Source organism: Arctopsyche grandis, chromosome 1, assembly GCF_051622035.1.
Source record: "Arctopsyche grandis isolate Sample6627 chromosome 1, ASM5162203v2, whole genome shotgun sequence".
NCBI lineage: Eukaryota > Metazoa > Arthropoda > Insecta > Trichoptera > Hydropsychidae > Arctopsyche > Arctopsyche grandis.
In genome coordinates, this window is record NC_135355.1 from 19,111,594 (window position 1) to 19,137,842 (window position 26,249).

Here is a 26,249-nt window from a genome sequence, read left to right on the forward strand (position 1 = left end):
AAGAAAAATCGAACAAGAGTAAACTGCCACTTCGGGATGACGGATGCTTACCAAATTTTATACATAACTTGGTATTAAGCTTAAACTTCTATATATGAAATTTCAATTCAATAAACCAAAAGGTTTCTGAGAAAAACATAAAGAACCTCGATTCTCTAGAGTAAAAGTATAATACTACTTTCGATTCAAGTAAAAATATTTAAAAATATATTGGGGTCTAAAATTTATAATTTTTAGTATATGTAAAAAAGATTCAATCCGATTCAATTAGCCGTTTCGAAGATAGTTGAATTAAAAAACTTAAATAAGAAGAGATATGTAAAAAAAGAGGACACCTATAAGGGGAGGTATCATTTCCGGTCAACTAAAAAATGTACGTAGTATCGATAAGAATTTCAGTAACTCTTAATTTGTCATTTTAAAGGTCTGACCGCACTATTCGTCAACCGAATGATACGACCCGACACAACAGTACGCGACCAAATATTGTTTGTATGCAATTTTATGAGACATAACGTACTACGCGACAGCCGCATGACGTAGAACGACACCGTGCGACAAAGTTGACTTTAGGTCCTAAAGTTTAGGACCAACTTTGACGCAAGGTGTCGTTCGCAACGTGACGCAGTGTCGTCGGAGTGCGGGTTGCCTTGCGACAATTATTAAGTTCAAAAGTAAATTAAGCTTCCTTAAGCCGTGGCAAAAGTGTATGGTATTCTCCTTCTACATATCGTGACTTTGAAATAGCATGCAGCCATAATCTTTTGATTTTTCTCGACTGTTCTTCTTCCTTGTTCCGAGGTACCGAATGAATGATTGACATAATTTACTGCGTAGTGTCGCATCGCTGTCGTTCAAGTGCGGTTTACCTAATATTGTCGCACACTGTTTTGTCGGGTCGTATCGTTCGGTTGACGCTTAGTGCGGTCAGACCTCTATACTTTAAATTCACCATTTCAATCATTTTGTTCCTCACGCTTTCGGTAACTGTAGCCACTACGGAGAGCTTGTTCACAAGTTGAAACTTGTTAATAAGGTAAGTAAAAATTACTTAAGGCCAACTATGTCACAACATCGACAAAAAGGATTAGCAATTACACTGAGCAACAAAAAATCACGTTTTTGAGTTACCAGAGCGGGGACTAACCAATCTTTACTAAGTTTGACCCACTGAATTCGAATATGATATTGATTTTTGTTGGTGGGTGATCGTTTACGAGATATGAGCGTTTAAAAAAATCCTCGATTTTTACAGTTTTTTGGCTTTTGCGGTCTTTAACTCAAAATTTAGGATTGTTACGCCCAAAGTGAGTATTGGAATCAATAGTCAGATATTTTTCCTATTAATTGCTATATTTCATTTCTTTAAAATACTTCTAATTAATTGTCTAGCGAATTTTAAAAGTCAAAAATATATTTTTTTTTACGGATTTTTTTCCGTGCTATTTTTCATTTATTTGGCAAATTTTTTATTTCACCACGTTTATAAGGATTGGTTTTCTATCTCAATATATTTTTTTATCTAAACGTACTAACTCAAGCGGTAATTGCAATTTAAATGCTTTCGTTGTGTATATGGTTGTATCGCGTAATATTTTGGGTGCAAGCGAGACGGCATGTAATCCACCTCACAGAGTACAGCGGTCGGTTTTTTTGTCGTTTGATTTGAAAATCACTATCTGAACCTGAACTTCTAATTTTTGTAGCATAATTAATTTCACTCATCACTTTGCATAAGAATACACAAATAAATGCAAAATTAAATATTGTCATTTTATTTTTAATTCGGGGTGATTCTTCTCGGTATGGATTTTAGATTGATTTCTGTTAACGACTTAATTACATCAATAAAACGCAATTTTATAGTTAACAAAGATTGCAATCTATGTACATACCTAACCAGCGAGTTGGGTTAAACTTTTTTAAGGAAATTTAGAAAGAAGATTACACCTGTTTATAAGCCTTTTATCAGCTTGCTTTTTATAATATTTTATTTTTTATATCTATAACACTGTTCGGTAAATGACGACTTTTTTTGGTTCAGAGACGAGATATGACTTTTCTTATAGATTTATGCCTAGTGAACACGAATCTGGTAATAAAAAAATGTTGATTGGCTCGAGATTCGGAGATATATGTGTATTTTAAATCGCGCGATTTTTCTATATCTTGGTGTTGTTCGGTCGATGTCTCAAAATCTATCAATTTCCTGTTCAAAATGAATATTGGAATCTATAGTCGTGTATTTTATCTTTTATTTGTAGTACTTTTCAGCTTTCAAAGCGGAGCCCTAGGGGGCGCAGACGCCAAGGGTGGAGCCCTAGGGTTCAGACGCCGGGGGCGTACATATAATTTTTTATAAGAAACTTACTATATATTTTGTTCGTGACAGTCAATTTAATAAAAAAAAACAAATGAGAATTCAAATAAATTTATATAAAACTAGCTGTATTACCCGGCTTCGCTCAGTGTTTATAATATAAACCGCTTAAACATGACTAAGCTAATTAAATTAAAAAAAAAAAAATTTAAAAAAAATTTAAAAATTTAAAAAAAAAATAAAAAAAAAATTAAAAAAAAAATAAAAAAAAAATAAAAAAAAAAAAATTTTTTTTAAAAAAATCAAAAAAAAAAATTTTTTTTTTGCCTTTTAGGGCTTCGCCCTCGGCGCCCCCCTGAGCCTTTGCCTTCTAGGGATTCGCCCCTCCACGCCCCATGAGCAATTGCCGTTTAGGGCTTCGCCCCCATGATCAGTTGCCTTTTAGGGCTTCGCCCCTCCGTGCCCCCATGATTAAAAGCCGCCTAGGGCTTCGCCCCCCTTAGTTAATGCCTTTTAGGGCTTCGCCCCTCCGTGCCCCCATGATTAAAAGCCGCCTAGGGCTTCGCCCCCCTTAGTTAATGCCTTTTAGGGCTTCGCCCCCCGCGCCCCCAAGATTAATTGTCGTTTAGGGCTTCGCCCCCCTTAGTTAATGCCTTTTAGGGCTTCGCCCCTCCGCACCCCCATGATTAAATGCCGTTTAGGGCTTCGCCCCCCTTAGTTAATGCCTATTAGGGCTTCGCCACTCCGCGCCCCCATGATTAAATGCCGTCAAGGGCTTCGCCCCCATGATCAGTTGCCGTTTAGGGCTTCGCCTCATAAGGCGGCGCCCCATGGGGCTTCGCCCCATGAGGCTGCGCCCCCTTCGGGGCCCCATGGGGCTGCGCCCCAGGAGGCTGCGCCCCCTTGCGCCCCCTTCGGGGCCCCATGCGGCTAAGCTCCATAAGGCGGCGCCCCATAAGGCGGCGCCCCATAAGGCAGCGCCCCATAAGGCGGCGCCCCATAAGACTGCGCCCCATAAGACTGCGCCCCATAAGGCTACGCCCCATGAGGCTGCGCCCCCATGAGGCTGCGCCCCCTTTGGGGCCCCATGGGGCTGCGCCCCCTTGCGCCCCCTTCGGGGCCCCATGCGGCTAAGCTCCATAAGGCGGCGCCCCATAAGGCTGGGCCCCTAAGGCTGCGCCCCATAAGACAGCGCCCCATAAGGCTGCGCCCCATAAGACTGCGCCCCATAAGGCTGCGGCCGATAAGGCTGTGCCCCATAAAGCTGCGCCCCCTTTTGGGCCCCATGGGGCTGCGCCCCATGAGGCTGCGTCCCCCCGGGCCCCCTTCGGGGCCCTACGGGGCTGCGCCCCTTGTGGCGCCCCTGGCGGGGCCCCATGAAGCTACTCGCCTTGCGCCCCCGCGGGGGTGAATCCATTGAAACGAAAAAAACAAATCGGCGCCCATGGATCGAAAAAAAAAAATCGAATCACGTGTTCGATGACGTCACCGATCTACGGACGATGACGACGACGACGACGACGACCAAGGATATTTACATACAAAGTCTCTTTCCAAATTATAGATTAGATTATAGATTAGATAAAACTATTCAAATAAATTTATATAAAATAAAACTATTCAAATAAATTTAATAAAATGTTTACTATTAGATTAGTCATGTTTAAACGGATTATATTACAAATAGCGAGCGAAGTGGGGTAATACAGCTAGTTAAAAATAAAACGAAGTCTTAGATGGTGAATTAACATATATTAACAACAAAAAGATAATATTATAATATACATATAGTCCTATTGTTATTTTACATATGAAATAATTTAAAATTAGCACCAATAAAACTAGATCATAAAAACGTGATCAGTAATCGATTCTGAGTTCGAATCAGTCAAAATCTCGAGTTCGAATTTTCGCATGGTCACAAAGCTTCATATATTGTTACCACGTGCATAGTAAGGCTTCCAATCTCGGGATCCCGGTGTTTTATGGTACCGTGAATCCCGGTGCTGAAACTCTGTCTGAAAGTCTGAATACCGAAATTACGGTGCTGGAAAAAAATTCTTTAAAAATATTATTTTTACAAAAATAATAAGGAAAAAACATAAAACAACATTATATAATGAACAATGGTGGGGTGAGCAATGACAGTCGTAGTCCATTTGTTTTCTCTGACCCGTTTTGACGCCGGCTTGTCGTTTCCAAGAAATGGTATAAACAGCCTGTATTGTGTCGCAGATTTTGAGCTCAACTGCAATGAAATTTGTAGCATATATTGACTGATTCGAACTCAGAATCGATCGCTGATCACGTTTTCATGATCTAGAAAAAGTGTGCGTGTGTGTGTTTCTGTGTGCCTGTGTGAATGTCAGTATGTGGACTATGTGACTGCGTATTTTAAGGATTTTTTGAACACCTTTCGTCCTATCGAACTGAAACTTTTATTTTATTTAAAAAGGCTCACCAACAATGTACATACATTACACAATATATTCTTTACATATTTATGATTCTGGTATATATGTATGTACATATGTAAATCACTTATAGGTGTGCACAACATTATTTAAGTATATTACAAATTATTTTTAAATGTTAAACAATAAATCTAGAATACAGTAGAACAATTAAGACAACAATAATAATAACAATTTCTTCCTAAACATCATAATGGAATCATTAAAAATATCTATATTACATCTTTCAGAGTTTACTTCATTATAGGTTCTACATAATCTTGCAATAGGTGCATTTAATCCGAGATTAGTATTTCAGACAGGGGTATGGAAGGTTTTAGTTAAGGGGAATCCAGGGTATCTAAAGGGTATGGAAAGCGATATATGGTTTAGGATGTCAGTACTATCAATATCGTTATTAATTGCTTTGTGGAGGAACGTTTAATCAAGCAAGGTACGGCGCGATTTTAGGGACTGCATTTTAAAAAATTTTAAACGTTGGTCATAGGGACATCTGTGTGATATTTCAAGAGAAGTAAGTGTTTCGTAAACGAGCGTTGAATTGATTCAATGCGCTGTGAATGACGGCTATAGAATGGGTTCCAAACAATACTAGCATACTCGATGTGACTTCGCACTAACGCATTGAATAGTACAATTTTTGTTTCAACTGAGCGAAATTCGGTGTTATTACGTTTAAGAAAACCCAGCATTTGAAGGCATTTCCCAATAACATGATACATGCGAGAAACAAAGGAAAGTCGCTGATCAATTAGGATCCCAAGGTCGCGGACTTCTTGCACTTCCTGTAGAGGTGCACCATTAATTGAATAGTCAAATTGTAAGGGTTTCTTTTTACAGGTAAATTTTATATGATAACATTTGGTGATATTTAAACTCATATTGTTTGATTCGCACCACATCCAGACCCTATTGAGATCTGATTGCAATTGTTTACATGATGTAGTTCGAAGCGGTGATATATAGCTTTGGATCGTCTGCAAAGAGTGCAAACTTGGAGTGTTTGATAACCAAACAGAAATCATTGATAAAAAGTAAGAATAGAATGGGAGCAAGATGGGATCCTTGCGGTACACCAGAGGTACACTTAACACTTTGTCGTCGGGTAACGGAGATTTTAGTCCTCAGTGAATTGTTGCTAAACGTCGGGTGAATGTAATCTACGTTTTGAAATCGTGTTCGCCGATCGTGATCTACGTGAACCAGGGGTCACCAACATTTTTTATACAAATAAATTTTTAAGGAGAGAATTTTTTTTTTAAATTTGCCCATTGTCTATATAATTGCAAAATTTAAAATAAAATGATTTTCGGACATAGGTAAACAACCTTTTTTTTATACAAATAAAATTCCATGATAGAAAAATATTAAAAAATATTTCCATCGTCTTTATTATATAAATTGTTGCCAAATTTAAAACATAACAATTTTTGGACAGGGTGACCAACCTTTTTTTATACAACGAAATTTTTAAAGAGAGAAAAAAATCTAAAAATATTCCCATCGTCTTTATTATATAAATGGTTGCAAAATTTAAAACATAATAATTTTTGGAGAGGGTGACCAACCTTTTTTTATACAAAGAAATTTTTAAAGAGAAAAATTATTCTCATCGTCTTTATTATATAAATAATTACAAAATTTTTAACATAATAATTTTTGGACAGGGGTAATGGGAAGTAATGGGGTTCTAGCACAGATTTAATGGTGTTAATCAGGCGTTTTTTTTCAGCAGTATAAATTTCAAAGTTGCAAATGTAGCCACTTGTACTCTCACAAACCATTCTAGCGAGCAATCCATATTTTATGATCTTTGCTCCATTGTACACCCGAAATGATAACATTTCTCTCCAGGAAATGATGCTCTCATCGAGGAATAATTCCTGAACGGGTTTATACAAATTTAAAAATTTTGGTATAAAGTAATCAAAAACGGATTGTACCTTGTGTAACTTTTGGTTTTCATCACCGAGTGTTTCATTGTTAGAAAAGTGACATGATTGCCATATTTGGCGAAATCTATCTCTGCTCATTACTTGAGCAAAAATAGGAGTGGCACAACCTGGATCCGTGCTCCAATATTCGTCTCTATTGTCTTTTTTTACTTTTCCCATCATCGATATCAGCCCCATGAATTTTTTCATTTCTGTTATCTCGATGTTCTTCCAAACTTCAATGAATTTTGAATGTGATACCGATTAGATTCTTCCACAAAAAAATAAAATAAATCATCACCAACAAATAATTCCACAGCGTCCATGATATTCTTATGATCAGTTGGTAAGATTTTCACACCAGGATCACCAAGGAATCGTTTTAAATCAGGTGGTTTATCATTTTGAGACCACCCAAATTCGTCTTCGCTGTTCTAATCACTATCAGTTGAATTGGAGTCACTAAGGAGACGTAATTTCTGAAGATGGGCTCTCAGAGGAATAATTTCACTGTTATCGTCAGTCACTTTCAAAATCCATAATATTGTCACTGTCACTCCCAACACTAACCGAATAATTCGAATGTCTATCAGCGGTATATTCCTCATCGTCATCATAAGAGACGACGTCGTCGTCATCGTCGTCCTCGTAATCCATTTTAATGGGTAATATCGTGGTGAAGAAACTATGTATATACTTATGGGGTCTGGCAAGAGTTGTGGAAGTTCTCGTACTGGCTATGTTGTTGAAGTTGCGGCTGGATCGTTGTGTGTCGGATCTCTGAAATCGGTGCAGCTATGATGTTCTCAATGCAACTAAGTTGAAGGAGTTCTCCGAAACGGCGGTGCTCTCGAGGCAGCTATGTTGAAGGAGTTCTCCGAAACGGCGGTGTTCTTGAGGCAGCTATATTGACCGATTTTATATGATTGACTGGTTGATTGATTTTTTGATTTTTAAATGCTTTTATATTATTACGAAATTATGTTCACAATACATTTTATATCTGGTGACACGACAACACGTTCACAGAATTTCCGTTAACCGAGGACGCACTCCAGGCATTACATCTACGGCCATCTCTTTCAAAGACCGTCCGCTCACCGATATCTCGTTTACTGACGCGTGTCTGGCGCGTGACATTGTGGCTGGAGATGCGACGCGGGGTTGATGATCACGCGTTTGGCGCAAGGCATATGTGCGTGTCAATACAACGCATGGTTGATGTCTACTGCGAGGTCGAACTGCCCTGTTTATTTTACGTTCTTGGTGAGGGCGTCTGGAGGTTGAGTTCGAGAGCGCACATGGCAGTTTGATCATCGTGATGTTGTACAATATACTTTATTTATTTATTGTACATGCTTCTTCCCTGAACGTTAGCGATGTTTGTCATTTTTTAGGAATCTTGATGTGTTGGCGTCGGTTGAAAAAATTTCACTTTAAAAATTTTGTTGTATAAAAAAATGTTGTCTGTCTGAAAAATTACTGTACTGTTATTTTACAATCATTGATGTATAGCATAAAGACGAAAAAAAATTTTTGAGATTTTATTCTCATTTTGGAAATTTAGTGTATGAGAATGCTGGCTACCCCTGTCCAAAAATTATTATGTTGTAAATTTTGCAATCATTTATATAATAAAGACAGTGGGAATATTTTTAGATTTTTTCCTCACTTATAAAATCTCTTTGTAAAAAAAAAGGTTAGTTACCCCTGTGCAAAAATTATTATATTTTAAATTTGACTATAATTTATATCATAAAGATGATTAGAATATTTTAAATTTTTTTCCTCACTTAAAAAAATGTGTTGTATAAAAAAGGTTGATAGCCCCTTTTTAGGAATACTAATCGAGTGATTATAAGGTTTTAAATTATCATCAGAATTTTAATTTTAATTTTATTTGAATCAGTCGATAGGTTTGAAAACTATGTTCAATTTAAAAACATTTATAAAAGTTTTCAAAATTTTTTTGAAATATTTTGAAATTTTCCTTCAGTTTACGATTTTTTCGATCAAAATCGCCCGCTGTCAGGCGATGGGCAATTGAAATATCGCCCGCATACAAAGTGTTAATATCGGTTACTAAAATTCTTATCGATACGACGTATTTTTTTTTTCAAATTTTCAAAGGTGACCGGAAATGGCACCTCCCATTATACATAGGTGTTATCTATTTTTTTGTTTTTGAATTCAATTATCTCCCAAACCACCAATCAAATCGGACTGTAAATTTTTTATATGTACATAATAGAAATTATAAATTTTATACCCCAATATTTTTAAAATATTTTTTCCTGCACCGAAAGTAGTACTTTTACTCTAGAGAATCAATGTTTTTTTATTCTTTTCTCAGAAACCCTTTGGTTTATTGAACGGAAATTTCATGTCTAGAATTTTAAGTTTAATACCAAGTTATGTATAAATTTTGTTTGATAAGCATCCGTCAACTGGAAGTGGCAGTTTACTCTTGTTCGATTTTTCTTACACTATTTTTTTCGACCCCTTAAACATATGTGATGTTTATTTATTCAAGTTTAATTGTTGTATCAATATGATGAAAAAAAAATACTTAACATAATAAACCAGAAGTAGGATTTATTCTCTTATAAAAGTCAAAAATGTTGTGACCACGATTATTTCCACACCTCTGAACATATTAAGCTGAAAATTTAGATTTGTATTCTTTATGTAGAGTTGATTTATGTAAGTAGGTTTTGGTCAGAATTCGTAAACCGGAAGAAGAACTTTTATCTAATTTTCCCAACATTTGTGTTCAATTTGTATCGAAAATGATCGTAGCCAATATGTGTGATTACATAGAAAAAGTCGTGGGTTGGTCATATCCGAATATTTTTTAGATAAAATCAATGTAATTGCAGATTTTATATTAGGTGGATTGTTTCGATGAATAATTACTAGACGGTACAAACTATTTGTAAAAAACGAATCAATGACTCAAAGTGATGTTTTTTACTTTATTTGATTACATTAAAGGATGTATTTTATTTAACCTTAAAAATCTAGCTATGGATGCTAACCGAAAATTTAAAGAATGTAGCCAAGCTCTTAAAACAAGAACGCCAATATGGGAGTGTTTCTTGCGTGAAACACCGGGAAGAGTTTGCAAAATGCAAGAACGGTTTTGAAATATGAAAATATGCAATTTAATGTTTTCATACCTTTTTTTTGTTATACATTTGATTTCCCGGTGCTAGCACCGGGATCCCGGGATCGGAAATTCTGCTGAAGAAATCTTCCGGGATTGGAAGCACTAGTACATACATAGTTAAAGTAAAAATTTATATTGTTCGCGAACGAAGTTTAAAAATGAATTGCAATTCAAATGTCGATTATAGTTATTTTAGTAGTATCATTCGCAACGATTAATAGTAAATATTAGCTATGTGTCGGGATAAGTGATTTCAGTTAGTGTAGTTCACAAAAAATTGAAATAATTTCGAAATTTTTAAATAAACGCAATATAGCACGGAGAAAAAATCAGTAAAAAAAATATATATTTTTGACTTTTAAAATTCGCTAGACAATTAATTATAAGTATTTTAAAGCAATGAAATATCACAATCAATAGGATTTTGAGTTAAAGACCGCAAAAGCCAAAAACCTGTAAAAAATCGTGCATTTTTTGCAGTAAAACGCTCATATCTCGTAAAGGAAACCCAAACAACAAAAATTATTATCTTATTCGAATTCAGTGGGTTAAACTTAGTAAAGATTGGTTAGTCTCTGCTCTGGTAATTCAAAAACGTGATTTTTTGTTGCTCAGCGTTATTATATCCAGAGATCGGCACGGAAATGCGCCAGTACAGAAAAAAAGGTATCTACATATATAGGTAATATATATTAACAATAAAAATTTACAAAAGGATACCTTTTTTTCTGTGCTGGCGCATTTCCGCGCCGATCTCTGATTATAACTAGAGATAGGACCGGAAGCGCGCCGTCTATTGTTCCATTATTGTAAATGCTTTTGAAAAAAAGGTTCGGCAAACCTTAAACAATGCATTTACAACATGTGAACAATGAACAGCGCGCTCTGGGTCCGCTCTTTAATTATAACTAGACTACGGATAGAGAGCGTGCTTTTTCCAGGAATTGGTGCGGTTTGGCTCTATTTACAAAGCTAGAGTGCAAAAAAACAGTTTCGGCGAACCTTTAACAAAGCATAACAATTGAACAATAAACGGCGCGCTTTGGGTCCGGAGTCTAATTATAACATTTCTGTGTTCCTTTCCGAAACCATCCGTTGCAATCAGCCGGCAGAACACTAGTGAGTTGGAGTCGTTCGATTTTTAAAAACTCGGATTTCGGCTGAAAAGCCATGACCCTACCTAGTCTCGAAGAGTCGAATCGGTCGAAGAGCCGAGCCAGATTATACATATGGAAACGAATTGACATATCAGTTCAATAGGCGTAGCGAAGAGAGTTTCGGAGGTATTCGGAAACGGCACGCGTACCGGTCGCCGTTTGAATCGCAAACGGAAGTGGCGGCTTTTGGGACGCATGCGCCGTCGGAGAGAAGGCGAGCGGGGGCGGGGAGGGGAAAGGAGGGGGGGGGGAGTAGTCAGCAGTCAGTAGCGCGCGCGCTGTTTGTCGTGCGGTCGCGTTCTGTCGTCGTCGTCACGCGCGCGCGTGTCTGTGAAGTGTCGATCGCCTCGCGTCAGCGGCCGTCGCGTCGTTGAAGAGCAATCGTTGCCGCCGCCATCGCCATCTTCGCCGTCTCCACCCCCTTCCCCGCCTCCGACGAAATCAGCTGACCGTTTCCGCTCTCACTTCCGTCTCCGCGTTCGCGTTCGCTTCCGACGGCCAGGTGATGCCGCCGAGGGGCGAAAAACGCCGCCTCTGGCTGTCGCTGGCGGCCCTGCTGCTGCTCGCCGTCGCCGACTCGCGAGCGCTCAATCAAGACTCGCAGGTACCGTAACCCCCCCCCCCCCACCCCACCCCACCCCAAACAACCCACCCACACCCACACCCACACCCACACCCACCCCACTCACTCTCTCGCCGACGCATCGATTGTGGCGCCCCCTTTCCTCCCCTCGTCGTCGCCCCCCCCCCCCCTGCTTCTGTGTCCACGCTGCTTCAGGTAATCCCGAAACAGTCACCACTCGTGAGCCGATCGGTAACTGTTTGTGAATGGGGAATGAATGGTACATAGATGGTAAATGGTAAAAGGTAAATGCCGACTGTGACAGTTGCACTGCACTCGTACAACTTTCGAACGCGCATATCCGCTCCGAGCCCTATTTTCGTCTTCGTCTTCGACGACAGATCTCGTTTATCGCCATAACCTCGCGCATCTCGGTATTCCGTATCGTATTTATTTATCTTGTCTCGTTCGACGGAGTGCGCTAATTGAGCATGTACGTGCAATGTATGCGTGACGTGCTGACCGTCTTCGAGTCGCTTCGATTGTTGGAATTTCCGATTGAAGATGACGTCTCGTATTTGAATTCATAGGCCATGATTCTTTCACTGCCCTGGATGATTCAGAAAACGCTCAAAGGTTGGCCGTTTGGTTTGGAATCGGCGTGTATTAAGAGGGCTGTACATCCGAAACCTTAATTTTGATGCCGTTCCTTTCTACGATATATATATATATATTGAGTGAATACGACTGTTGCGCTTCGACCAGATAATACGTATTTTAAATGGTTTCGTATTCTCCAATTTTCTCCTCCGAAACTGGACCAATTTTTTAAAAAATTTCATCATCGGTATGAGAAAGATATTTTCTATGCAACTGTGCGCGTAAAATTGACCGTTAAATAAGCACGCTTTTTGCGGGTGTAAAAAAGAGGCGATTTTATACATGTTTGGCGGCTCCTAGCTCCTATAAAAAATAACTAATCAAAAAAATAAAAGCACAGATGCATGCCAATGGTGGATATCCATAGCATATTAAAAAATAATCCTTCTAGTGCCCTAAATTAAGGAAGGGAGAAGTGTAATACGTTTGTATGGACAAGGCGCTGGTGTCCAGCCCTCTTAACAACCCTGCGTAGGAAGCGTAGTGTATGATGAAAAAAAAACATGAATGAATATTGTAAATAAATTAATGGTGCTTATTGCTTATACGGGCGCAACCTAGCTTTCAGTATACATAAATACATACACATTACAGTGAAAATACAATTTCGCTGCCAGTGAATATGTCATTAGATATAAATTCACTGAAATGTCGGTGTAATTACGATTTTTTAAGACTTCTTGCTAGCGTATAAAATTCGGCAGCCGATCTCTAGTCATAACAAAAAATTAATATTTTGTCAAAATTTGTCCAAAAATGCAATGAACGCTAAAGTTTGCAATCGCTGTGAAATCCATCCCTGGTTTCACCACACTGTCACTTTACTAAAACTGCTTCCGACATCTAGAGACCATTTGCTTGTGTGTATACTTGATGCTAGGTTGCGCCCATATAACCAATCAGTAAGGAATGAATAAATATTTTATTTAATCGGTAAATAAATTGACTTTTTTTTAATATGGCTCCAGATATCGGAAAAGTACCTCAATGTTTCGCCACCATCTTCATACGGCCGTTTACTGGTCGACTACTACTGGAAGATCTCTACATCACGCTTCCATTCGTCTCCGTTTAGAGCAGTGGCTCTTAACCTTTTCAGTGAGCCGCACCCCTTTGAATCTGAAAATATGTTCCCGCACCCCCTTAAAAATTGAGTTTTGGAATCTTTAATTTCGAAAAATACATTTATTGCAAGCTTTTTTTTCTTAGCACACAGATATGCCACTTCTAACAAGGGCTTTTGAATTGTCGCGCCACATAATTTTGTGATGTACTACTGGCATTAAATCGAGCCTTCTTTGACTTCGAGATGTTCAGACTATGACCTGCACCTTTACCACCATGCATATTGTTGAAATGTTCTAACAACTTTGATGGTTTAAGATTGGATTTTGAAAACATCTTGGAACATATGATGCATTGAGGTCGTCGTGTACCATCTTCTTCTGTTGTACAAGTGAATCCGTAGTCAACATAATCGTCTTTCCACTGGTGTTTTTTGACATGGCAGGGTTTACTACGGTCAATTAAATAATAATTAGAAAGAACGTTTCAAATAATGATAATATGTACTTCAAAATTTTGCGAGAAAAATTCTTACGTTTGTGTGATCATTATATCCCATTCGGGCTTTAATCACTGAACAATTAAGTACTTATGTATTTGTTTATGCTTTAAAATGGTACACATGTTAGTCTCAAGAATTTTTTTGCTTTCTATCTATCTATCTACCTATAGTTTTTTGCTATCTGCCGCTGTCGCAAAAACAATTGTAAACAGTATACCAGTAGAGACGAAGGTGTGCAAATTTTGAGAAAACTGTCATTATTTGCGATAAATGAGGAGAGAGCTTTAGGCGATATCCTGCCATAAATTATATTATTTTAGTTATAGCTACCCAAGCACTTTCGTCACGAAAAAAATTAGCCGATATCATCGAATATTAAAATTGTTTTCAAATATAACAAAACTAAATTTATATTGTTAGAAACGCCTCCGGCACCCCCGGTTAAAAACTACTGGTTTAGAGCAACACTCATCCATTTAACCCCATATTTTTCTACCGTCACTCAGACCTTCGTTGCACCCTTTTAAACTCTTGGATACCATTTGGGCACTTCTTTTGGCCACCCTTTCGTTCGTTCGTCTAGCGCGCAATTCGTCCTTAGAATTTCAATGTCTTCACTCGCTCCACTATTGTCATATTTCTCTCCTACGTGTTACATTTCATGTACATATGTATGAATGTATCTTCTCAAACGCTCAGATGAGGTGTATGACTAGAGTAGTGGATGCTTCCCCCGCTTTCAATTTTTTTTGCTCAAAATATTACCGTTTGATCACATAGACACTCGCCACGGTACTCTTATTTTCAAAAAATAGTTTTACGCCATAAAATGAGACTGGAAGGATTCCTCTTTTAACATTTCCATATACTTAGTTCAAATATGCCCAATCGTGGTGACAGTTTAGCAGGCCGATTGTAGGACGTCAAGGTAATGGTAAATTAAGTGAGAAGTCCATCGAACTGATCGTATGCTACGAAATATTGCGGTCCGGCTCCGCGGGGGTCCATAGTTGGTCCAATGGACTCAATTTACCGTATGATTACCAATCTAATGACTTCAGTGGTCCAACCACCGTGCAAATATAATTAAAATTTAACGTGAATATTGTAAAATTGTATTGCAATCAAATATTTCATATTTCAATAATTGATCATCATCGACTAATACTCTTGGAATATGTGTAGGAGTTTTTAATAAATACATGCACACACGCCGAATACAATTATGAGTCACAGTAGAATATATGAAAGGCAACTGTGGCGTGGTATGCAATATTTTACATTATCATCTAATTACTAGAATTCCACGTATTCCCCAACTGCAGATTGAGATGTTGTTCAGCACCCGATTAAATTTACATATGTATGTATGTACTTACATACATATGTACATATAGATATTTTCGATTTTGTTTGAATGCATGCGAACCGCCCTCGCTTCAAGAGATGCAGAAATAATATAATTTAATCGCTCAGTATCTGTTCAACCTTGTTCTTTCATCTTATGACCTGTACATACATATTTATGTATATGTATGTATGCGCGAATTGAAACTTGTTTATATTAATATACGCTTACCGTTATTTAACGATTCAAAGTGAATATTTCTATAGATTTAAAAAACATTAGCTATCTTCACATAATTGTGCCGTATATTTATATTTTATACAATTAAAAATACGATCTTCGTTTTTAATGTTTAATTTACGTTTTTCGATAGATACCTTTCCTTTCGCTAACAAGGCCACGGCCTACACTTCGATTCCGGTAAAATCCGTATTCGGTAAGGACATTAACGTCCTTACAGTTAAATTTGAAAGTTTAAGTGTTGATATTTTTCGCATTAACACAATATGTATGTATAGTTTCTCATGTAATTTTAATATGTTGTATATGAATTGTATTATGATTTTATGAATCTGTTACCAATTAGAACATATCTTACATATGTACATAATATGTAAATTATTAACTATGAATCTTTTTTATCTTTATTTTATTTTAAATATAATGGCACACATACAGAATAAAAGAGAAATAGAACGAATACAAAATACAAACATAAAAGACAATATTTATATTCATATGTTAAAGTGAGCACGGCATGGTAATATAATAAAAACATACTAAATATAAAATAAAATAATGAATAACGATGAATCAACTAACCCTTAAAAGTACTGATTGAACTGAGAGCAAATCAGGGCAATCATCTGTAAAATCGTATAGACAGCAATTGTACCATTAAATGAAGTATTATCATTAAAATTTGGCGGATAAAAAAGTTTGGAACATCTAGTGAATCGAGTATTGACATTAAAATTAATATCTGCCAAAACAGATGTATCAAAACGATATCTGCACCATTAACTACATATTTTATGTAAGAGCAATAAATCAGAAACTCTTCTGCGACGAGACACACCATATTGCTCCGAAATATACTGTTGTAGAGCAATATTAGAGTTTGCGGATTCTGAAAGGGTTTCGCCACTTAGTGTCTATATAAATAGTTATAATGTTTGTTTTATTTATTTATTTTATTTTATTTTCTCAATTAACCATACACAGTCGTCTTAAAGATCGGTCCAAAGCGTCGAGTGCACTACACAGATTAAGAACAAAAAATACAAGAATTTCAAATAAATACCTGATAATATGAATTCTTACAATAACACAGTTAAATAAGCGGTTAACAGTCAACATCAAAATTAGCCGTTAACAGTTAACCTAGGTCTGGTTGGTTGCGACCCCCGTAACTGAGGAAACGGTGCAGCTTAATAAAATAGATTAAAAAACGTTAAGGAGGTATGTAAAAAATGTCAATGGCACCATCCAGTGAATTTTAAAAACGGAGGCTACGAGGAATGAGAGAACTTAAATATGCCGCGGTTCTTGCTTGAGTAATATGAAATAGGGAAAGATGGCGGGTCCAGATCAAACTCTGAGGAGTATGAAGGCCAATCTCAGCCAGAATAGACTGTCTCATGAGATAAAACCTCTAAATATAGAACATATGAACTTAATTATGGTCACACTTCTCCTGTGTTCAAGACGAGTGTAGCCGACCATGCTAAATGACAATTTACAATCAATAAGAACGCCCTAGTCTTTGGTACAGTGTTTCTTTCTTTCTGATTTTTTTTACGATACATACTTACATATGTGTATATATTAGAAATTCCATTACTGGTATATAAAAATAATAATATTTTTTTTCACTTTCGTTTATATTGGATGCAAAGTTTTTGGAAAATGTATTTCAATCGCATGAAATTGGGCATTCACATACATATGCTTTGATATTGTGCAACAAAAACAATTTTTAGTTTCCCGAAAACGATTTTATTCCCGACGTATTGCAGAAAATGGGTCCCTCGAATATTGACATATTCATACATACATATGTACATACGTAATTGATTCCAAATACATACATATTGTATATACACCAGCAGTCACATAAAACGGAACGCTTGTGAATTTTACGACTTCGAGGCCATTTAAGGATTATCCCTTTATGTGTAGGGTTTTTAACGACCAAATATTCTAAATATGATTGTTTTCTAAGATTTGAGTTCAGTATAGTGTGGGTTTTCGAAGAGAAAGCATCAAATTCGAATTTTAACACGTCAACATGAAAAAACGAGCTCAGTTATCATTGCAGAAGAGTGTAAAAATCGCGACATTGGCGAGTTCAGGATTTTTCTTTCGGTCAATTTCCAAGAAAATGGGATGTTCGTTATCGACTGTTTCGAGAATACTGATAAAAAAAAAGAGAATCTGGAAGTTTTGACCGTAAGAAGGGGACCGGACTGAAAATATGCACATCGGAGAGGCAAGACCGTGTAATAACCAGATTATCTTTACAGCAGCGATTCAAAACTGCTGTAGAAATAAGAACAGATGTATCCTCACAATTTTCCATAGAAATCAATGACTCAACAGTAAGAAGGCGAGTCAGAGAAGCTGGACTCTACGGTCGGAAAGCTGCAAAAAAACCACTACAAACCAAGAGAATGAAAAACAATCGATTGGAATGGGCGAAAGCACATGAAAATTGGAGTCCATCAGATTGGCAACGAGTGATATTTTCCGACGAATCAAAGTTTAACCTCTATAGTCCTGATGGTTTTCCGTATGTCCGAAGGAAAGTTGGCGAAAGGTATAATGAAAATTGTACCCTTAAAACTGTTAAGCATCCTCGAAGTCAAATTGTCTGGGGATGATTTTCGTACCATAGCATTGGACAATTGGAGTTTCTACAAGGTGCCATCGATGGAAAAAAATATAAAAAAATTTTAGAAGAAATCTTTGTCCCATCGATGGAAAACCACCTTTCATATTCCGATGATATAGTTTTTCAAGATGACTCTGCCCCTTGTCATCGAGCTAAATTGGTGAGTATTCATTTTATTTGATAGCATTGAATATAAATTATAAAATTTCAATCAAAAAACTGAATTTTTTTTTTTACTTTTTTTTAGGTTCGGGACTATTTACAAGAAATGGGTGTAAAGACACTACCATGGCCTGGCAATAGTCCCGATTTAAATCCAATCGAAAATTTATGGATGTGTATCAAGTACAGGTTAAGGAAGAACAATGTTACTACTCTTAAATCGTTGAAAGAAATAATAGAAAAGATATGGTACGAAGACTTCCCAATCGAAAATTTAAAAACTTTAGTAGATTCTATGCCAAACCGAATAAAATAAGTTATAAAATCGAAAGGAGCCGCTACAAAATATTAATTTCTTTTTTATAAGATGTAAATAATAATATGTGACTGTAAAAAAATTAAAAATGTATATGTATAGTGTTATTTTCATTTCAAATTTCATTTAACTGTGAAGTCAACGCACGGTCGTAAAATCTGCCCTCCATTAAATTTCTCCCCAACTCATTTTTATCACCTTTTTTTTTTCACGTTTGGTGTTACACGAATGCACTATGATACAACCTATCATTTAAATGACTTTCGGTTTTGGTTTTATATAAGATTACCGAAATTTCACGCAAAAACATGTTTCGCTTAAGCGTTCCGTTTTATGTGACTGCTGCTGTATGTATGTAATACGATCATCTCTATAGTCAAATGAGATAAAATCAACAAGTTCTGACGAGATACAAATACGGTCGATCTGAAATTTATAATTCTCCAGATTGTACAAGCTGTATGTAAATATGCCTATTCATGGTTATTCATTTGAAGCCATCGGTAATAGTCGTGGGATATTCAAATCGAATTTAATTTAAAAACATTGGGATGTGAACATCCCACGACTTTATGTATTTCAGGAGTATAAGTATAAAAACAAAATTCAACGGTGACACATTCACGCATATTTTTATTTTATTTTTACATATATACCAGGAAGACCTTACAGGTAAACCCCAGTGCGCCTTCCTGGCCAATTACAAATTTACAAATTACAATTCAGCATTTTTTTATATAAATCACTGAATTACGAGACACTGTTAAACTCGTAAATCAATGAGACATCTATTAATTTGTACACAAACTTATTTATTGTACATTAATTAATAACAAATTATAGGTGACATATCGTATAGGAGGGATTTTTTGCCAATTTTTTTTCCGGGAACCGTTTCAACAATGAAATCAGAGAAAATTGGCAAACTCTGATAGGAAACGATCAACCTGAAGTCACAAATCCAGGTCTAACCAACAATATACATGAAAAGTTCATTTTCATTCGAGGCTCGGGCCCAGGGATCGAACTCGCCGACCGAGCTATGCTGCTGGTCTATCAACCATGACAACATTTTCGATACAAGTTTGAGCACTAATGTTGGGAAAATCTAGGCAAAAGTTCTGCTTCCAGTTGGATTTTGTTCAAAATTTCTTAATATAATATAATTGGTAATATATACATATAGTAGTTCCCTCCACATATACATACATACCGTCACACACACATCACTCGCACACAATACTCACACACATCACACACACCACACTCATCCCCACTTAATATAAATATTTCTGTTTAATATACCTATTTACTTTCAATAGTTGTTAAGTATTGTTTTTATAGTATTTATTGTCTCGCTTATGTATCTTATGTTCGAACGTCTGATTCGTATTTGTACTTTGTAAATCCTAACGTGGAAATTTGTAATTAGCCTTACTTCTTTTCTTTTTACCTCATGCAAATGTAATATAAATCGCTGTTAATTTCCCAATAAATAAATAAAATCACTATAAATATTATAATCACAAAATAAAATCGTGAAATATTGTTTTTTTTAAGAGGAAAAAAATTATTAATTAAATCATTAATTATGATTTTTTGATACAAAAATCATTAAATTAATGATTCTTGTATTAATGATAATTTACATTAAAATTGTTATAAGAATCATACCTAAATTTTCTTGTGAAGAGCACACATATTTAAAGGGTCGAAAATAACAGTGAAAAAAATCGAACAATAGTAAACTGCCACGTCTATGTAACTGACGGGGGCTTCATTAAATATATGTATGTACATATAATTTGGTATTAAGCTTAAATTTCTAGATATTAAATTTTATTTCAATACACCCAAAGGTACCTGAAAAAACATAAAATAAAACCTTGATTCTCTTGAGTAAAAGTACTACTTTCCGTTGAGGTGAAAATATTTAAAATTTATCATTTTTATTACACGAAATAAAAATCAGTCATATCTATCGAGCGGCTAAGGAGATAATTGAAACCAAAACAAAAATAAACAGGATTCTTATAAGGGGAGGTACCACTTCCGGTCAATTTAAAAATTTGAAAAATATTAACGTCGTATCGATAAACCGATTTCAGTAACCGATACTATGTTTCAGTTCGATAAGACTATCGGTATTCAAAAATCTCCAAAATACACACGCACCCATTTTTTCGGTTATCACTATCAGTTATCGATTCGAACCAGTCAAAATCGCTAGGTCGAGTTTTCGCATGATCACAAAACTTCATATTTTGTTACTATGTATGTACATACATACAAGATAAAATAAAAATTCGAATAATATTAATTTGGGCTTGGAGTATGCTAATAAGTTATTGTAATCATGACGAATTTATTGGTAAACATGAACGTTATACATAATATGTTTGTATTGCAGTGAAATTTGATATATACATAGACATGTACATATGTATATGTTAACCCTTTGGCTGCTACGAGGTTTTTCAATGTCCAAGCGAAAAATGCTAACATTTGTAATTATTTTGAAAAAAAATAAATATAATATTTTTTTTTACATACTTACTTCGCCGAACACTCGTAATTTTTATAATACTTTATATACATTTTTAAGAAGCAGTCGTGGACTCGTGCTCTCTCTTTCTGTCTTGCTTTTACATGCGTGCGTGCGAAAGAGATACCTACATATATACACTAAATAAGTTTTGACAATTGTTTTCCGACGCTTTATTCTTTTCAATAATCTATTTTTAGATATCGATGTATCCTTACAACATGCGATATATTCGAAACAGGTAGCGGTCTTTCTCTCTTTCTTTCTTGGTTTTAATTGTGTACGTGTGAGCGAGACACACAAGGATGCGAAGTTTCTAATAATCAAATAATTTTTCAACATGTATCATAAACATTTTGTATGCATTTCAGTTGCATTTGATTGATTGCATGAATTCGTGACGTCTCGTGACCTATATAATTGAAAGCGGATTTCTATTGTTTTTTGCCATTTATTTTAACTCTGCCAAATGATATCGGACAGTGAAAGTGATGAAAGCGAAATAATAGCTCCTCGCCGAGGAACTCGACAAATCAGCAGCTCTACTGATTCTGAAAATGGATTTATCGACAATAATCAATTCCCAAGTAATAACTCCTTATATGACATTGACAATGAACCCGAAATTTACTTTGATGATGAACCCGAAATTGAAGAGCTTTTATTTAAAAAATTGATAAATATTTATAAAGCTTGATTGAAAAATAAATATAAATACGTATATAAAAAAAATGTTTCGTGCCACTGATGCGCTGGTGGCTCAAAGAAAGTATTGAAATACGACAATTAATGACGTCAACAACGATCGTCGTAGCAATCTTCGCCGATTTCAAAACAACGATTTATCGTTGTTGTAGCAGTCAAAGGGTTAAAACTCACTTTCAATTTCATAAATATTATACATATACTTTTGCATGTGTAGAGATATGTACAATATATTGCTATACGTGTATTGAAGGCATTCTTTATTTTGGCGCATCGCTCAATTCCATCGGTATTCTCGGGTCTTTCACCAGGCTAGAACTCGTTTCTTATTTCCTGTCATGTATGGCGTTATGTGCGTCAGGTCTTGCCTCGAAATATTTCATATCCTGTGGAATTTACCGGGATCTTGCCCGCTTTCGTGCATGCGAATGACATAGGCAAAATTCTTCTTCGCATATCGCATCACCTCCATATACCCAGTTAACGTGTCCTTTTAGGATTCTCGATTATACGAAAATATACCGCAACGAGAAAATTTAATGGAATATCGAAGTTACAAATGAGCCCATCTCCCACCCCCGTCTGATATACATATGTATGTACAAACATATTGTCATTTGCCATTACTGATTTTGAAATTTATATCCATAATATTATTACGTTTTCTGCTTCGTGTTTAAATGTTTTCATTCAGATTCAAATTAACCAAAAAAATAAATTCGTAATCAACGTTATCTTACAAATTTTGCTTTGCTTTTATCGATGTCGCCTTTCACCTCTGTAGAAGTCAAAGGACAATTCAAATTAAATATTAACACTTATCTTTTCTTGTTATCATCGGTGCAATTGTGTTGGAATTGACATTGTGTGGTTTCCTAGTGCTTCTTGTTATTATTATTCATTCTTGGAAGGAGTCAGTACTGTGAATGTTAAAGCGATATCAAAGGCGCAATTCAAAGAAATAGACAGAACATATGTTTCCCGTATTTTTACCCAATCAAATAAATTTACGTCTTTGAAAACATAACAATGAAAGACATTGTTGTATTTTTTATATTTAAATTTTTGGTTCTTTATGTGATATCTATTTTGGGGCAGTATTTCTACCATTTTTCTATGTATGGTATGTACATATGTACATACAACTATAGCTTTTACAGCGGCCAACAATTTGTACCTATGGAATACTCGTTAGAATCGTGTGTGCTTTGATGTTTTTTCAAGAAAATTCATATTTTGTAGATATTTAATAATTTGTACTCACTAATTGTATGTACCCGGTGCTAAATAAAAAATAACCAAGGCGGTGTTTAATTTTTATGACCCTCCCCCCCCCCTTTTTTTTTCATCACTTTAAAAATATATATCCTAATATTGGTAGTTCAAATATTAATAAAAAAAAATCAAATGCTAATTAACAAATATTCTTGTTGAAATTATGATGTTTTTTTATATCTTCTAAAAATTTCATAATAATAATTAACATAATAACTAAAAGATAACCAAAATATAGAAAAGATATTGGTAAAGAAGAATTTCAAAAATCTTCAAGTTGAAGAAAGTCTTCTAGCTTGTTTTGAAAAATATTATGGTTTTCCGAATTTACTACATTGTTGGGGAGATTATTCCAACCTTTAACCACTCTGTTTGAAAATAATGAATCTCTGATCAATTTATTCGATTTTTATTTTTGGAGTCTGAGAGTGTGACCTCTAAGATGAGTGTTTTCATTGAACGTAATGAGTTTGGACATAAGACAATAATGATGATTATTTATTATTTGAAATATTTTTTAATTTTACTCATAAAACAATTTTCATATCAATCAAATTGCCAGGGCGGCGGCCTGGCTCCAAAAGAAATACTAGGGCGGCGACCTGGCTCGACTACACCACATTATGTACCTATATAAGTTTACTACAATGAAAACACGTGTGCAGGAACACTCATAAGTAAAGGTAGGATAACCAAGGTGCCGTCTTAAAAAACGGACCCATAGGGTGCTGCGTATTGTTCATTGCATTGTTAAAGATTCGCCGAACGTTTTTTTTTTTGGACTCTAGCTTTGTAAATAGAGCTAAACCGCCCCAATTCCTGGAAAAAGCACTGTGTCTATCCTATGTCTACTCATAAGTAAAGGCCGGATAACCAAGGTGTCGTCTTGAAAAAAACGGACCCAGAGGGTGCTGTGTATTGTTCATTGCATTGTTAAAGGTTCGCAAAACGTTTTTCTTTTTGGACTCTAGCTTTGTAAATAGAACTAAACCGCCCCGATTCCTAGAAAAAGCACTGTGAGTATCCGGTGTCTACTCATAAGTAGTGGCCGGATCCACAGCGCGCAGTTTATTGTTCAATTGTTGTAAAAGGTTCGCCCAACCTTTTTTTTGTACTCTGGCTTTGTAAATAGAGCCAAAGCGCCCCGATTCCTGGAAAAAGCACGGTGTCTATCCGTAGTCTACTCATAAGTAGAGCCCGGAATCTGAAGGGGCTGTTTATTGTTCAAAGATTGTAAATGCATTGTTAAAGGTTTGCCGAACCTTTACAATGCATTTATAACAATTGAACAATAGGCGGCACGTTTCCGGCCCCTTCAGATTCCGACCTCTACTCATAAGTGCATATATTTGACATAATTTGCCAATATGTTTTAATGAGTAGTAGAATATTGCCGTAAGGTACGAGTAGATATACATATATGTATGTAAAATGGAAATAGTGAAATCTTAGAATTACCTAATGTAGTTTTAAAGTGGACTTCGTAATGTCAAGTGTGTGCGTACTCGTCGTTGTTTGTTGTCCAATAATAAATAAATGTTGAGGCGTTATAAACGACTTAACTTTAATTGGGTACTCTATTCTGAAAAAGAAAAGTGTAGGAGGTGGCAGGCAAACAGAGAAAACGCTTCCAACTAAACAGTTAACAAAGATTTATTTGAACCGCGACTATGCTTGTAGCGGCTCAAAAAAGTATCCGTCCTTTAAATTTACATACATACATATACATATATGTATGTTCTTAAATCTCCAAAAGATTGTGAACATTTTTTGCCTGGATACGTTTTTAGAACAATAAATTGAATCACTATTTATTTTGCTCTCGTGGCGTTTATTTCCTATGAATAATTAGGTCTGTATCGAAAGATGCAGTTTCTCCCTTTACAATTTACATACGTTCAGATAGACTCGGTTGAATTCCATGAACTATTTTTGCTCCATTTTGTGTAAAATTTTCAGTTTGTTTCGTGATCGTTTAAAATTTCAAATATATATCTGTGTGTGAGTGTGTGTGTGTGTCCTAACGCTAGCCGAACATAATGAATGAATTGACAAAAAAGTCTAAACTTTATAAATTCATTCGTCACGGTGTCGAATATTTTCGAAATTTTTGCTTACGTCACGCGATGTAAGAATACGTACTTCTTATTTTATCCGATTCCGATTCGGATTTCGACATTACTATATTACTATTAATATTGTAACTTTATTTTAAATTATGTGTCGATATTATCATATTATATTTCGTATTTCGACATTTCGATATTACTATTCATATTGTAACTTTATTTTAAATAATGTATCAATCCGTAAGCATCCGTTGAAATTTCAACGGGTATAAAACTAGTACATATGTATATACATATATGCGCCGCCATTTTTGCGAGTATTGATGCTCTCAGATACCGGAATTTTTCGTGTCTGAAATGAAGTAAAAAATATTGATATTTTTTGTTGTTTCGTTATTCATTCATTTGCGTTAAAGATTCGTTTTAATTAATTTTTCTATCGAGATTAATTAAATTGCGCCATCCATCCATCATAACAAAGGCGACAAAGCAATACTTTGTAATCAAAATCTACTAAACACTTCGAAGCTGAAACGTTACGTGAAGATTTTCGTCGTTTATCCCGTTAATTTTGCACGAAGAAAAAAGGTTGATGAATTATTGAAACTTATGTTGCTCTTAATTTCTTATATACCATTCTACGTATAACACGTGTTTATTGTATACATATGTATGTGTTGATATGTACATATGTATGTGTTGACTGAATTATACCGCATCGAATTTTCAGATAATTTCATGTTTCGTCTACTGTATTCATTTACATAGTTTAGTCGTGTTTATATGTATGTATTTGCCGAATCAGCAATCAGCAAAGAAGCTGAAAGTAAATTTAAAAAATAGTTAGATGTTTTTAGTAGATTTTTCGTCGTTTATATTCTTTTATTTTATATGATGTAACGGAGTATACCGTGAATCGAATATATGTGTGTACATACATACATACATATGTATGTATGTTTTTGCAAATGTTTCGTATTCTCGTCGCGTTTTCCAACCTCGTTACCCAATTCGTTCTCTCGAATACTGAAGTTTGTAAATATTGAACAAATCACTCCATAATTTACGCTAATGATGGAAGCTCTGAATGTAA

General features: G+C 35.6%; 1 protein-coding gene across 2 annotated transcripts in view; it reads left to right on the top strand.

The window, feature by feature from the left end:
• Window positions 1-11,277: 11,277 nt before the first annotated feature.
• The window catches only part of Sdc (Syndecan), a 211,328-nt gene continuing 196,356 nt past the window's right edge, over window positions 11,278-26,249 (top strand). The window contains exon 1 of one of the 2 annotated variants that reach the window (XM_077431555.1): window positions 11,278-11,658. In XM_077431555.1, coding sequence (XP_077287681.1) covers window positions 11,560-11,658 — 99 coding nt within the window. In that variant the 5' untranslated portion in view covers window positions 11,278-11,559. The remainder of the gene's footprint in view (window positions 11,659-26,249) is intronic. The other variant, XM_077431563.1, reaches the window with a different exon arrangement.